The sequence below is a fragment of the Manis javanica genome, chromosome 8, assembly GCF_040802235.1.
Source record: "Manis javanica isolate MJ-LG chromosome 8, MJ_LKY, whole genome shotgun sequence".
NCBI classification, from domain to species: Eukaryota; Metazoa; Chordata; class Mammalia; order Pholidota; family Manidae; genus Manis; species Manis javanica.
In genome coordinates, this window is record NC_133163.1 from 87627746 (window position 1) to 87643135 (window position 15390).

Consider the following 15390-nt stretch of genomic DNA (forward strand, 5'->3'; position numbering starts at 1 on the left):
CGCAGCCCGTGCCCGCCCCGAGCCGCGGGAGCAGCGGCGGCAGCGGCGCAGCGAGCGGCGGCAGCAGGAGAGCCGGGGGACTCGCGCTGCTGGGGTAAAAGCCGGAGCGAGGCGAAAGCGTGTAACAGTTGCACACGCACACACACCACTCACACGCACTCGCCGCCCGCCCGCTCGCACAGCGCTGGAACACGCGCTCCCAGACACGCACACACGCACGCACACACACTCGCACACACGCAGAGGCACGGGGGGGAAAAGCCGGTGAATAATTTTGCTGCTATTTTTTTAAATACTGGCCGCCATCATCAAGCAGCGAGCAGCAGCAGCAGCAGCGCTGAAGGGAGAGGAGGCATCGGGACAGGCCCTTCTTAGGCGAGGATTTATATCTAGGTAAGTGTTGGAGATTTAAACCTACCCTTTGCGCCATCAGTCTGCGCTCCAATAAACTCCTGGATGTGTCGTATATTTAATATCCCCGTCCGGATAAGAAAGTGATCTAGGCTGAAGATTCCTTTTTTTTTCCAAACCAAGGAGACTTCTCCCAATTCTCCAATATGTTATTTTTAGGGGGGGAAAAAAAGCCCAGGCAAGACAACGAAGAATTTTTTTTTTCTGTGATATTTCTTCTTTTTCTCTTTTTTCCTCTTCTTCCTCTCCTCCTGATCTTCCTCCTCCTCCTCCACCTCCTCCTCCTCCCCCCTCCCCTCCTCCTCCTCTTCGGTCCTCCTTTCCCCCTCTTTCTCTTCTCTTCCCCTCAATTGGAAAAAAAAAAAAAAAGAAAAAGAAGAAGAAAAAGAAGACAAAAATTGTCAAGCCCCCGAACTGAAGGTTACGAGCGGCCCGTCAGCAGCCCACATGTAACCGAACTGTCGTGTTTCATGGCTTTTTGCCACTCCAGCTGTCAATCAAAGCCCGGAATGTCAAGGTAGTGAATGAATGATGGTTGATGATGATGAAGAGGAGGAATCTTTCAGACCCGTTTTTTTTCTTCCAGTAAAACTCCGCGAGGGGTTTCTGCTTCTTGAATTTTTCCTCCCCCCTCCCCCCCTTTTAGTTTTGCCCCCGCGGTATCTATAATATGATCCTCTCTCTTTAAAGTATCGTTCAAAGAAAGCGGGTGGGGGGAAATCAAGAAAAAAATGAATAGTTTGCAAAAATTGGACTTCCTCCCCCCCTTTCCTGGTAGGTATTTTGTCTCTCCCTCTCTCTCTTTCTCGCTCGCTCGCTCGCTCTCATTCGCGCCCGCTCGCTCGCGCCCGCTCGCTCGCGCTCTCTTTCTCTCTCGGGGAGATGAGTGAGTGTCAGTAGGTGTTGGCAGGTTGGCTGCTGCCTGGCTTATAGAAGAGCCTCAGTTTGGCGGCGCGGGTCGGCGGCGGGAGAACGAAATGACGGAACCCGGAAGTCGTGGTGGCCATAGCCCGTCGTACGGCGGAGACACATCCCGGGAGTGGGGAGCGGGAGCGAGGAGGAGCGCGCCGCGCAGAGCCTCTGATATGCAGCGAGTGCGAAAGGACGGCCCCGGCTGGGGGGCGGGGGAGGCGGGGGCCGCGGGGGAGGGGAGACAGGAGCCGAGAAGACCCGAGCAAATCAGCGAGCCTGCTTCTCCGCGGGGACGGCGGCGGAGAGGGGGTGTGGGGCGGGAGTGGAGGAAGAGGGGAGAGAGAGAGAGAGAGAGAGAGAGTGTGTGTGTGTGTGTGTGTGTGTGCGTGCGCGCGCGCGCGCGCGAGCGAGCGAGGAAAGGGAGAATGAAGAGGACAGGGAGAGCGCAGAGAGGAAAACTGCAGAAAACCACAGGGAAAGTACGGTACAGCCTCAGATCTTTTAAAAATTTTTTGAAACTTACTTGTAGTTCATTCTCCCATCACACCGGGCTCATGCCTAACGGGGTCGTGTCGGGGACGTTTGACACGGAGCTCTTGCTTTTGTTCCTTTTAATTCTGTGGGCCCCTACTCTCCCAGCAGATTAGCGCGTCCCGAAGGCTTTCAGCTAACATCCAGGACCACGGGCTCTGCAGACCGTACCACCGCCGGGCTAGAGTTTTTTTTTTCTTTTCTTTTTTTTTAAGTGGTACTTACTTCCCTCTGCAAATCCAGGACCCTTGTTGTCAACATTCATTTTTTTTTTCCAGGACAAGAAGAGACCAGCTTGACTCAGCACTCTCCTCCAAGCGGTGCAGACAAGGGCCACCCTGGAGAGTCTCTGGGGGCCGCGGCGGAATCGGGAGGGAGGAAGTGGGGATGCCTTTGGGTGTTTGATGTCTGATGTCACCAAAGGTGTGTGTGTGTGTGCGCGCGCGCGCGCGCGCGGACGACTGGTGTGCGCCTCCTAAGTGGATCTCACCTAGAGCTGGGAAGCTCGGGAGGGAAAGACCGGGAGAAAGAAAGAGGTAGAGAGGAGGTGCTGGGTGAGGAGGCCTGGCCGGCACTCCCTGACCAGCTTTGTTGTGGTCATCCTGGACGCAGAGGCCAGGGCGAAGGAAAGCCGGCTAATGGCTGTGTTAATTATACCAGGCGATTTCTTGGGATCGGGAAGGAAGGTGGGGCCGACTCTCAGTGAACTTTTCCAAAAAGGACAGGGAGGATGGTAACTATCTCACAGCGTTTGTGTAGAAAGTAGTTCTGGCCGGTGTATCACCCAGTCCCTGGCCGGGGCTGCACCCAGCCTCACCTCTGCGCCGCGGGTTTCCCAGAGGCAGCGCGTCAATCATTCCGAGTTCAGAGCTGGGGGGGCGGGGCTACGGTCGCCCAGCGCGTGGAGCGCGGCTACCCCGGCAGCCCCCCGGCTCCCCACAGCCCTGCAGCCTGGCGCTGCGCTCCAAACGCGCGCTGTCCGCAACTCCTCGCCCTCACCCTGGTTCATGGTCCCAGGCCCAGAGAATCGAAAACAGGCTGTTCCTCAACAGCCGTCTTTCTCGCCAACTTTGAACCCATTTTGGAGAGTAGAAAGTAGTATATCCTCCCCGCGCGACTTTGACCCGGCTTCTTGGGGGTTGCGTATACGGGGAGAATAAAGTGTGTGAGTGTGCATGAGAGAGAGAGAGAGAGAGAGAGAGAGAGAGAGAGAGAGAGAGAGAGAGAGAGGAGAGCGGAGAGCGGATGGGCTTTTGGGGTGGAGGGATTTCCATCTTCTCTTCTTCACTGTAAGCTTTCGGGCAAGACTCAGTTGGGCTTAGATCGCAGCCTGCAGAGACTCCAAGCTGAGTCGGAGAAATTTGGCCCCGTTTTAATAGGGCTTGGGGAATAAGCTCCGGAGGTCAATAAAGCCCTCCAAAAATGATGAATGATTGAGCACCTGTGATGATGATAGTGATTACCAGAGCAATTAAACAGTTTGATTAAATGAGCCATCATAACAATGATGTCTACGGGAAATCGGCCCTCACATATAAAGAAAGGGCGGAGGGCTGGCAGAAGCAAGAGTAGTGTGATGCTAGGGAGCCGGGCTGCGGACCGCGAGGTACACTACGTGGTGGCCCGAACAGGCACAGCCGGGGGCGCGGAGCTTAGGGGAGGAGAGGGTAAGCCCTGGTTTTCAGCCACTCATAAGCCGGGCTTCAAGCCTGGAAGAGCCGACGGGTATGAAACCTGCAGGTTGTGGGGAAGAGTCCTTTCCCCTTCACTTCATTTCTTTTTTTCCTAGAAGAACTCCAAGATTGAAAGCATCCTTATTGCTGAGTTGCTCGTCGGTATATAAGAAAAGGTGAGTAAAAAAAAAAAAAAAAGAGAAGATGCCAAAAAATTGACTTCCAGGATATTATTTCAAGTTGCTGTTAGGCGAATTCACGTTAACCGGGGTGAGAAGAACGCGAGAGAGAGGAAGGAGAAGGAGAGAGATGGGGGTGGGGTGGGGAACCCCAAACAATCGGGTCTTGCTGTAGAGCATTTTCGACCTTGCAGAGGTTTTACATTAGCGGACCCAAGTTCCCTGTGAAGCGGCGCTAGTCAAGAAGTTTATGCCATTTTTCAGTGCCAATTGTTCTTGTTTTTAATATTGCTACTTACTGTCGACAGGATTGTTTTAAATGTACTGTATAGTAAGTGCAAGTTACTGTTCTTTTTTGAAAGAAACTCAGTTTCCTTGATGAATATTCCTTTTGTAAAGATCCACTTCAAACCGAATCTCTATTGCAGAGTTTAAAAATTCAGCGTTGCTACCTTCTGCTTCTTTTACTACCAGTTTTTTTCCATAGTGATGCTGTCAAGTGAGTTAGCGTTCCTACAGCCTTTATTTAGAAAAACTTAACTGTATTTTTTTTAAAAAGTTTCTTCTTTGGCACTGCATCTGAGTAAAAACAAGACCGACTGATGATTTTGTATTTTCAGACAGTCGTTTAGCTATTAGTGGGTTGATTATTTCGTGATAATCTTGGGTTTTACAAAAGAAAAAAGTTAAAAAATCTGTTTTCTTGTATTTTCATTCTTTGGGTGATGCAGAAGGCATTTTAACCTGAACTCTTTTCTACCTTAAAATACTCTGTAGTTTCTTTTGCATTTTATTGAATACTTTAAAGCAAACAACAGGATCAGTCTGGTTGATATAAGAGGGAGAGAGAAATAGGACATTTTAAGATGCTGTCAAAGAAAAAAATCCACCTCCAAAGACTTCAGTTAAGAATTGGGAGAATGTTGAAAGTGAAACCCTACTGGAGAAAAATCTGTCATTTAAAAATTCACCAATTGTCTAAGGGAAGAACCCTGAACTTTATGCAACTAAAGCCATTTCACTCTCCTAGTTGCAGGTCATTTATGAAACTTAGTTTAAAATAGCATCTCAGGGCAGTGGATTACACACAAGATTAAGCTGGAGGTGACTTAGGGTGCCTGTTCTTGGTCAGTGTGATGAATTCAAAGGACTATTACTTTTAATCACCAACTTGCTGATGTTTTATTAATGGAGTTGGAAAACATTTAAGAACTTAAGAGCTCTCCCCCACGCCCTCCCCAAAGCGACTCGAGAGCAGAGCGGTATGCACTTTCTTATTTCTAGGCTGGATAGTACGTTGCTTGGTGCTCCATTCTCAGCCGCCACACCCCACCCAAACTTCGGTATCTGCTCTCCTATATTTGGGGTGAAGAAAAAGTAGGTGGGGCAGGCCCGGAAGACAGGCGCGAGATGGGGGTCGCAGGAGGCGGCACACACCTCCGTCAACAGTCAGCTCCCTTTGCCTAGGCTGGAAATGGTTTTAACAGGCGGTAAAATTTCATCTTGCGGTGTCAAATTGGGGTCATTTTGGGGTTAGAGTTCTCAGTGTCCGAGAGGAGCTGTCCAGCTGCGTGGGGACTCATTAACTGCAAAAGATCTGTTTCAGTAAAAACAATTCAAAGACAATCAGAAAGCTAAAGACCTTCTACAAATCGCATTTTACAAGTGCCCCAGAACAAATATGGATGCTGAAACCTTTTTCTTAAGAATCCCAAATCGGCTGCTTGGCTCTGGAGTGGGGGTGGGGACACAGCATCAAACAAGAGGTGAAAGGGAGGGGATCTGACCGGGTGGAGGTGAATGGGAGGGGAAATCGGGCCTCTCAAATTTAAGCGTCTGTTTTTAATCACCTTTCTTATTGAAGAATCTTCACGACTTCTGAGAACTGCTGCTTCTCTATTTTTCCTTTTCTTTTTTGTCACTACATGGAATGCTATTATAGGTAACAATTTAAGATTTAAAAATAATAATTGAATCCCTCCATGACTACTTAATTTAAAGGGCACTGACTCTATGGAATGTATTTAATTTGAAATGAGCGTTTATGATTCTAGGCTCTATTTTAGATGAATTTGCCACCTTCCTTAAGGAACCTGTGTGCCTGTTTCATCATTTCTCTCCCCCTAGAAACTTGTGTCCTTAGCACAGATAACTCCAAATTCCTCCGAACCGTGAGGTCCAAAGTGTTAATCTGTGTATTAAAATAACTGGGTTTAAATTCTTTTTGTCTTCTTACAACAGTTAGAATAATTGATGGTTGCTAGAGGAGCAAATAAATCCAACCTTAATCTTATTTGTAACTTCAGTTAATGTTTTGAATTGGAGCATTTTGGATTAAGCAGATTTTTTTTTAACTCTATAAGGTTAATTTTTATTTGTGGAGGTTCTGTTTGTTGGTTTGGAAGAAAGATATTAATTATTACTTTGATTTTTTAAAAATTCCTTCAGGAAAAAGGAAAGTGCAGTTTTAAAATCGGAAGCTAGATGTGTGAGATGCCAAGGGTTTTACAATAAAACTAAATCGACATTTTAAAGTATTATTTGAAAGAAGTTTTCTTGTCACTGAGCTGAGCACGTAAAAAGGATGAAAGAATTTTATTCTTCCTCTCTCTTTGGACTCCACCTCTGTCACTAGGTCTCTCTCTATGTTTTCACTATTCTTTGGGTTCTGAAAGTAACAGTAAATTTTTGCAGTCTAGCTCTTTTCTCCAAGCGTCCCAAAGTATTTACAAATTGTTATTCAGAGTTTTGCGGCTCTGCAGAATCAGCCTTGAGCTCAGCATCGCTGGGACAAAGGCGGAGGGGGCTTGTGTTCTGCTCCAGACCTGCTGGCTGACAGTTGGAATTTTTGATATATATTTTATTTGGCGTTTCCAAAATAATTTGTTTGCCTCTCCCTCCACACTCCCTTGTAGCCATCTATTACTTAAAAAACATCTCTTCTCTATAAACCTCAGGTCATCCTTGTGAACTGCTCTTGACCTTCCCAGAGATGAACCAGCAGCTCTGAAAGTTGAACTAGGAAGAATTTCACATACTTCTTTACCTGTTAACTTTGCTCACTTTCTTCCTAGTTGAGATCAGGAGAGGGAAGGGAATCGTTTTTGTTGTTTGTGTTTGTTTGGTTTTGGTCCTTGCTCCACTTGGGCTTTCTACCATTTATTTTTCTCTCCTCCCAATTAATATCAATAAGGCACCCCACGTTTTTTTCTTAAATAATATGGGGTGGAATCACTATACTTTCTTTCCTTTTACTCTCTTATGGCTTATTTCTCCCAATTTTAGCTGCTTTCCCATCTCGCTGAAGGCGAGTATTTCAATAAATAGCCCTCTAGCGCTATCTGGCGGGGCTCCAAACACGCCCTGCGCTAGCTCTCGCGGTCTCTGCCTCCTTCCCGCGCTCTGCTTTCCTCTCTTCTTTCCACTCTCTTCTCTTTCCCTCTATCTTGATCCTAATCCCCTTTCTTCCTGCTGCCTCTTTTGTACCTCCTACCCCCGCTTCCAGGCGCAGACAGCTGGGAATGGCCAATTCCATGAGAGCCTTGGAATTAGGTGATGCTCAGGCAACGGAGCTCTTCGAGGACCCCCACCTTCACCCACCGGGGCCGCACACCTCCTTTGCCTTTGATTAGCATCTTAGTGTTGCTTGACGTGTTGCGTAAGTTCTAGCGTCTCAACTGGCGGTGGTTTGGAGGGGCTTAAAACTACATTTGTGAAGTGTGGAGGAAAGAAATCAGACACAGAAATCCTGGTAGAGTCCAACTAAGTTTTAAGTCCGGAGGCCGAGTCTCAGGGCGAGTTTGAGAAAGGGGTGGGGACAGCAAGCAGCAGCGCCCGACCTTCGGGAGAGAGCTGGAGTGCGGGCGCGAGCCGCCCCCTCCCCGTCCAGTTGCTGTAACATCACAATGGAATGCTCGAGTTTCCGTCCTGGGCCTGTCCAGTATCTCTTTTTCTAATGAAAGCTATATTCCACCACCACACCAAATCTGGCGAGGAGTGGGAGTGCGAGAGCGTGCTGCAGAGCCCTCAGGGCAAGAAGAGAAAGCCAGCAGCCCGAGAGGACAGGAACGCACGCTTCAGGATGCAGTCCGCCAGCGGCCTCCCTCTTTTCTCGAAGAGATTTGTCCTCTCTTATTTGTGGCTTGTTTGTTTTTAAACAGTAGCCTGCAGACGCTGAGGGTGCGTGGAGAGCGGTCAGAGGGGATAGTGGTGGAAGGGGAGATTCAACTCTGAGTGCTTTAGATATTCTTTCAACTCTGAGTGCTTTAGATATTCTTTTAAAATTCTTATTCTCTCTGCCTCTCTTCACACACACACACACGCGCACACACACACACACACACACACACACACACCACTCTACACACACACACACACACACACACACACACACTGAACCTTGGAAATATCTCCAGTCTTCCGTTTAAGCAAATCTCCTACATCTAGTCCTTGAAACAGAGGACAGAATATGGGGCCTGGGGGAGGGTTAGACTCACTCAACTTGATGATTACATTTTCTGAAATTTAGTTTTGACCTTGCAAAGTAAGAGTCAGGATCATATCCCAATACAGACCCAGTCAGTGGCCATGCGAGGTGAGGGGACCTTAGCCTGTAGTGTCTTTGCAACCCCTCCTCCCCCAATTCTTAAATCCTCTCCCTATCCCATAATCTCAAATATGGAATAGAATGGAGGGGGGACGATGACACATCGTAGGTACTGTTCTTCAAGAATTGCCTCCCCTTACTCCCCAACGCGGAAGGAAGAAGGCACAGTTCGGGTGTAATTAATTGAGGATTGTTATTAGGTCATCATTAGCCAAGGTGCAAATAATTGCAGCGCATTTTTACTTAAAATTGACCAGTCCCAGTGATAGATCGATTCAGAGTATAAAAATGATGTATCAAAACATCAATGTCGATTATTTGAAATATTGTAGTCGAATTTTTTTATTGCTTCATCGGTTAAGTGTCTGAAAGTGCAGTGTTCAAACATATATTTATGTTGTCAATACTGTCAGAACTGTCAGTTTTACTATAGTGGATTTGTACTACATTTCAAATTTATTCATTTACATAAAATGCCCACCCTTGGATTCTCCCACCCCCACCCCATCTCTCTCCTTCCTCCCATCTGTGGAAAATCCGTGTCAATTTCTTCAAAGGATTCAGCAGTCTTTGCCTAAGCTAAAGTGTTCACTGCCTCTTTCACTCAGTTTTCCACATCGGATTACATGTCATTTTCACCATTTCTAACTTTTCAAAGGGAGCCTTCCTCCTTTCCTTCCAACTTTGACTATTCCAACCTTTGCTCTGAAACAGTACTGTAGTAATTGGAAAGCTTCAGGTTTAAATATCCACGTCTCAGATCCAAATAAACCATTTAGTGAAAAACGTAAAATCCGGACTTCACTGAACTTCCTTGGCGGCACTGGTGTAAATCAGGCTGTGCCGGGCAGACGTTCTCTGGTGTCAGTGTCCATCACCAAATTACCTGGAAGATTGAAATCTTCCAGGAAAAGTAGATTTGGAAATAGAAATACTTTTTTTTCTTTTTACTTACCCGTGATAGAAAAGAAAATACATATAAATGATCGGTATGTTTTACCTTTAAAAGCTTTTGAACTCACTAGAAAGACACACGTTGGAAGCAGAATTGACAGTTTTAATTTTACCCATTTTCACCTGGCATGTGAGATCAGAGGCATGTATTTTAAGGAAAGGGAGGAGGGTGGATGGGAAAGTCGGATACAAAGCTTAAATCCACTGAAGACTCCATCCTAAAAAAATCACAATTAAAGACACTTATTGAAACACACACTATTTCATCTCTCCACACTCTGTTTAGACTAATTGAAATTTATAAACTCACATTCTGCATAATTTTATGTTTATTATTTTTTTCTAGGATTCCCTCCATGTCTGATAGGAAAAACAGGGTCACTTCTGGACTAGCTCTACAGCAAAGCCAGGGCCACTTCTGGACTAACTGTAAGGATGTGTTTTTGTTTCCATAAGACTGAACCACTTTTTGTAAACCTTTTATTGTATTTAAATAAATCTATTTGCACATACATTAAGAGAAGCTATACATACAAATAGTTTGGCTTTATGCTGTCAACCCAACATTAGGAAAAAAAACCCAACAGAATCCAACTGGGGAGCTCTCCATACCCACCTTTATTGCAAAAGAGAAAATAAAGAAAAAAGGAAAGCAAAAGAAAGTTTCCTGTGTGCATCTGTGTGTCTTGGTGTGCACGTTTATAAACATCTCCCAGTCGGTGTTTGCGTGTTACTTCCCTCCTGCCACACACTCCAAGGCAGAGGCATCGAGGGATCGCCCCCAAAGAGCTGTGTTTACGTAGGTGTTTTTTTTTAATCTTTCCGCCATGTATGACAAGTGTTACTTCAAGAAATTCATCAGCCTTCTACATATACTTCCAGTTTTGCTGTAATGATCTGCAGAAGAGAACTGCCATCACTTTCTCACATCCCAAGGTGTTGCAGGAACTCAGAGAAAGGGGAGAGTGGCTGAAACACTTAATTACAGTGGGGGAGGGAGGCGGGAGTGAGGCAAGTCCTTTACCTGCCTATACCTGGGGAAAGTGCTGAATCGAATCCTCTCGGCGAATATTTGGAAAAGGTATAGTTGCCTTTTTTTTTTTTATGCCTTTGGGGAGAAGTGATACCCTCGTGTAACAATTAGCACAGACAATAAAAATAATTGGAAAATCAGTTGGAATTTCTGAGTTTTTAATTACGTTTAATTTTGTGCTAAGCCGTAAAATTACGAATGCCCCTCAATTAAACACTCTCCTCTTGTAAAGCGTTTAACAACAATTATTCCTTAATCAGTCTGAATGTGAGTCACAAATGATGCTTTTCCACATCAAAGGGACGTCCTTCCACGTTACCTTTTAGTCATAAGTAAGAGGATTAATGCCTATAATTAGAGGGATAAATATGTGCATAAATACATCTCTCATTCTCTCCTCAAAAAAAAAAAAACCCACACACTTTTCACTCTGTGTGAGACGTGGCCAGCTCTGGTAGGATAAGGGATTTTAATCGTCTGCCTTTGCCCGACATCCCTTTGCTGGGCGGGTGAATGCCACCGAGGAGACCCTGGGGGCGAAGCACAGACCCCAAGAGGCACTCGCACGTGCGCGCACGCGCACACACAGAATCGCAAATACAGGTCAGGCAGGAGGTAAACCTAGGGTTCCAAGACCCCCGCCAATTTCAACAAGATCCTTCCAAGACAATAACCCACTCTCGACCCTTGCCCCTGTCCAGCGCCGCGCCAGAGTTCTCTTCCAGACGGTCCACTTGTCCACAAGAGCGGGTCCCTGCCCTAAGCCGAGCTCCAGGCTGACTCTTCAGGCTACAAATAAAAATTGAGTATGACCTTTTAAAACTCCTGTGTGAGTATCTCATTTACCTAATGACTTTATGTCACCTAGGAAGAAGGTCAATTTCCTTTTAACCTTTCCCCCGGCTGCTGCAGTAAGCATTCTTCCCTAATCAATGGTGGCTGGAATAATCAATTCGCATTTTATGATCGCTGACAAACTCAGTCTCTGGGCGGGGTGTGAGGGGTAGGGCTTGCTCCAGGACAGAGGTCTCTCCGGCGCGCCCCGCTCGCCCGGCGCCAGGGGAAGCTGCTCTCTCCTCCGTCGAGTTCAGAGACCTTGGCAAACCTCCTCCCCCAACCGCCAGCGTGACTTCTGAGTTGTCACTAATCCGAACCTGATATTCACCAGAGCTCCTTCGGTCACCGACAACGCTCCCCGCTGCTGCTGAGCCTCCCACCCGCCTTTCCTTGGCTTGTTTTCATTTCAAAACCTGCAAGCAGGGATTGCCCCGACCTAAACCTGTGTGTGCGTGTGCGTGTGCGTGTGCGTGTGCGCGCGCGCGCGCGAGCAAGCTGCTTTACTGTCATTTAAATTTTAAAGATTATTTTTGCCTCCTTCAACGTGGCGCTCTCAGCTCTTCACTGTGTCTCAGCCGGCTAACTTTGCATAAACAAAGCAACAACAGAAGCTCAGAGTGGGTGGGTTCCTGTGAAAATGAAGTCAACTGGCACAGTTCTCTCTCTCTCCTTTCCTATCTCCTTTCCTTTTTTCCGTCCCTGTCTTATATTTCCTTCCTGGTCTCTGACCTATGTCCTCTTCCACCTTTCTAAAAGGCAAGTGTATTTATTATATGTTACCTTACCACTATTTTCAGTTCCCCAGTCTGGGGAAATGACCAGAACAATTACTAAATCAAAACTAGTTTGAAATCTGAGATAAGTTCACCCTTCTTTGTCTTTGGAGGGCCTAAATATGAGCGCCCCCTTTACTTGCCAATATTTGATAAAGTAAAAGTTGACTTTGACACACACAGGCTGATTTGAAGAGCGGGATTTCTTAGCATTGGTTCACCAACAGTCACTGGGATTTCTTTCCCCTCACTTTGCCTAATCCTATTTTCACTTATTATCAAGACCCAGTGAAGCTGCTGCTGATTATCAAGCTATCCAAAAATCTGTTCAGCTAGGGTTCAATGGCAGGAAAAACACTTTTCTTGGAAAAGATGTTTTATACCCAGGTTTTTGGAGATTTCTTGCAATTAACCAGCTAGTTAATTGTAACTAGCCCTGAACTTTTTCTCCCGAGAGTGATTTCTCAGGCCATGTTGATGGCCATTTAAAAGGTAATCAAAATGTCCTTTTTCTTAACTCATAACACCCCATTACTCATGAGCAGTCTGCTAAAATTGGGAAGTCTGTCAAACAATCAAAACAAATATGTAACGATTCTATTTAAAAGGTGGAATAAGGGATAAATTGCCTACTGTGGTATAAAAAAACAAACAAAAAAGGCATTCCAGTTCAAGGCGAGGGACGTCTGGGCTCAAGCACTCATTATTCACCCACAATGCTTCCTCAAGTCCTGTTAGGAACAGCAATGGCTGACCAAGCCACCACTCCAGCTTCCCTGAAACTCCAGGTCCATTCCTGCCTTGGGCCTGAAGGTGCTAGAGCTGCAACCTCAGAGAGGCAGGGGAAATAGGCCAGGTGTGGGACCTGCCCTGGGATAAAGCCAGACCAGGTTCACAGGATTGTCTTTTCCCTTTTTAGCTTTATACCAAGAAGTACATTTGCAACTCTAGTTGAATTAGATTCTGGATTTAAATGGGCATTGAGGGCAGGTCCAGCACTGAGTCACAGTTTATAACAGCTTGGCTTCTGGAAGATTTGTTTCATATTCCCAACAACTGAATTATTGACTTTCTGGGACCACAAACTATTTGTAGGTCAGGAAGTGCTGGTATGGGAAGAGTTCCCTATTACTAAGAGTCTTGAGTGGGACTTTAATCTCTATTTGACAGAGGAGCAGACAGATTGGGGATAGGCCCCTTGACCTCAGATAATTGCTAGTCTTCCCTCTTAAGCAAATTTCATTCTCACACAAAGAGTAATTAACAACCTCTGACTACTCACTCCATGAAAATTTCCTTTCCTTTTCTTATCTGAAGGGCCCTCATAGGTTTTTGAAAAATATGTTTAATACTAATTTCTGGTGTCACCTCATTTAAACATCTTGCATTCCACTCACTTCTTCCACATTCTACTGGAACGCATTTAGTGCAGTCTTGTGCTGTGTTCTAATTCCAGCACATGAAATAGGAAAATCCAATCATCAGTGCACTCCCCTCACTACACACTCCATTATTCTTTGGGAAAGGAAAAATCCTTTAATTGTGCTTAATTTAGAGAGTATGTCAGAAGAAAGATATTTTTTCAGTAATTAAAAAAAAACACTCTTCTCTCCTTTTGACTGTCTAACAACTTTGTCCTTATCAATGTCTCACTCAGGGTTATAAATCAATATTACATGTCAGGATATAAACCATACATACAGAAACAGGAAGATGGACCACACAGACCACCAGCTTTGCAATGGTAATTGAGGTCTCAGTAAGGCTCATGTCCAAAATAGAAAGACAGCTCTTTCAAGAACATGTAAGGGAGACGACTGAATTAGTTTACTTATGAGGCGTTTCTAACCCTGCCAGGACAAAAAGGGACTTCTGGGCTGAGAAGCGATCAGAAGCCCTGGCTCTGAAGTTGATGGGATGGGTTGAATCTTGGCTTCATCCTGTACTAACTGTGTAATCTTAAGTAAGTCACTTAACCTCTTTGAACTCCAATAATCTCATGTATAAAATCAGGACAACCATGCTTAATATCACTGAGTATCTTCTGTTGGCCCCTCTAGATCCACTCTTCACTTTCTCCATCCTGCTCTGTGGTCCTAAAGCCTAGTATGAATGGTTTCAGAATGTTACCTTGGCCTATCCTTCCTGATGGGTTTGCCCAGAATGGTTCAAGTGAAGTCTAAATACAGATTGCCAGGCTTTCTGTGGGCTAGCTGCATTCCAGCCACAGCTCAAGCAACCTCTTCACAGTGCTCTCTCTCTCTTTGCGTTCAGGTAACCACTTCCCTATCCATAACTAGCCTTGGGGCATTGCACCCTCTCTTGTGGTTTCCTAACACCCTGCTCACACCTTTTTAATATAATTCCTTGATGAAGTATTCCTCATATTACCCGAGTTGACATGTACCATCGTTTCCTGCTTATATACTTTATAAACCTGTTTGGAGGATTAAAATTAAATGAGATAATATATATAAAGCACAACACACATTTCTTTGCATATAGTAAAAGCTTATTAAATAGAAGTTTCAGCTATTTTTTATAAATATCATCCCTGCAACCCCCTCATTTTATATATAGGAAACAGAGAACCAAGGCAGTTAAGGTATGAATTTAAAGTCTAATTAACTCAAGAAATTAATAATCCTGGGACCAAGTCCTACGACTAGCAGCTCTCAGTTCACTGCTCTTTCCATAGCAGCTTGTTGAGCAAAACATATGGGGGAGAAGGGAGATCCTTTTGTTATAGATGTTGGAAAAAGGGTTAGGTGAGTTAGAGACAGAGGTGCAGAAGATAATGAGCATCTTTACACGCAGCACTGGATTTGTCTCTGCTAAATTATTGCTGAAATAAAGCATGCTGTTGTGATTTGGAATCCAGAGATTTCACTAAGAATAGAATAGGTATGTTGCAGGAGGAGCAATGTATGCTTGACAGGTTAAAAACAAATTTATGAACACATAATTGGAAGTTTTACCAGGAGGCACAATAATGTTTCTAAGACATATAGGGTGTACCAGAATTAATTTTCAAATATAGGCTGATTTTTGGATTAGCAGTGCAGATTAAGTATGAACTTCATAATTCTTTAGGATATACTACTATGATGTGAATTCATATAGAACCAGTACACCAAGTTCCAGCACACACATTCTGCAACTTGATAATACTACCAACATGATGGAAACCATTCAGTCATTAATTCCTATTTTTATTCAGTCATTCAAACAAATATTTATTGAGCTTGTAATATCCTCTGAGAACTCTTATAAGTAGCCCTTATTTAACATATAAAGATTAATTAAATATTCCCTGCTTCAGTGGGTTCACAGAGTGAAATAGATATAGGTGTATCAACAGATTTTGGTATGAACAAAGACAGAATATGCCTAGCGTACTTTGGGAACCTTGCAGAGGATGAGCGGTGTCGGGAACACTGAGAGAAGAAGAGGCTTTCCTGGGTCAGAACTGAGTCTTAGT

At 45.0% G+C, this 15390-nt stretch overlaps 1 protein-coding gene and 1 long non-coding RNA gene across 9 annotated transcripts in view; one reads left to right on the top strand and one right to left on the bottom strand.

Annotated features, from left to right (window-relative positions):
• The window catches only part of MEIS2 (Meis homeobox 2), a 196290-nt gene extending 194171 nt beyond the window's left edge, over positions 1-2119 (bottom strand). For 4 of the 5 annotated variants that reach the window (XM_017641600.3, XM_017641599.3, XM_017641602.3 and 1 more), the window contains exon 1: positions 419-786. In XM_017641600.3, coding sequence (XP_017497089.1) covers positions 419-430 — 12 coding nt within the window. In that variant the 5' untranslated portion in view covers positions 431-786. Of the gene's footprint in view, positions 1-418; positions 787-1846 lie in introns of those variants that run through there. The other variant, XM_036998431.2, reaches the window with a different exon arrangement.
• On the top strand, positions 165-9699 carry LOC118968397 (uncharacterized). 4 transcript variants are annotated; one of them, XR_012120638.1, is made up of 5 exons: positions 165-393; positions 782-928; positions 3644-3703; positions 7212-7364; positions 9613-9699. It is a non-coding gene; the product is annotated as an uncharacterized lncRNA (long non-coding RNA). The 4 variants fall into 4 exon arrangements; XR_012120636.1 differs by having other exon boundaries at positions 263-393; positions 7212-7885; XR_012120637.1 differs by having other exon boundaries at positions 263-393; positions 3647-3703; positions 7212-7885.
• The last annotated feature ends 5691 nt before the right edge of the window (positions 9700-15390 follow it).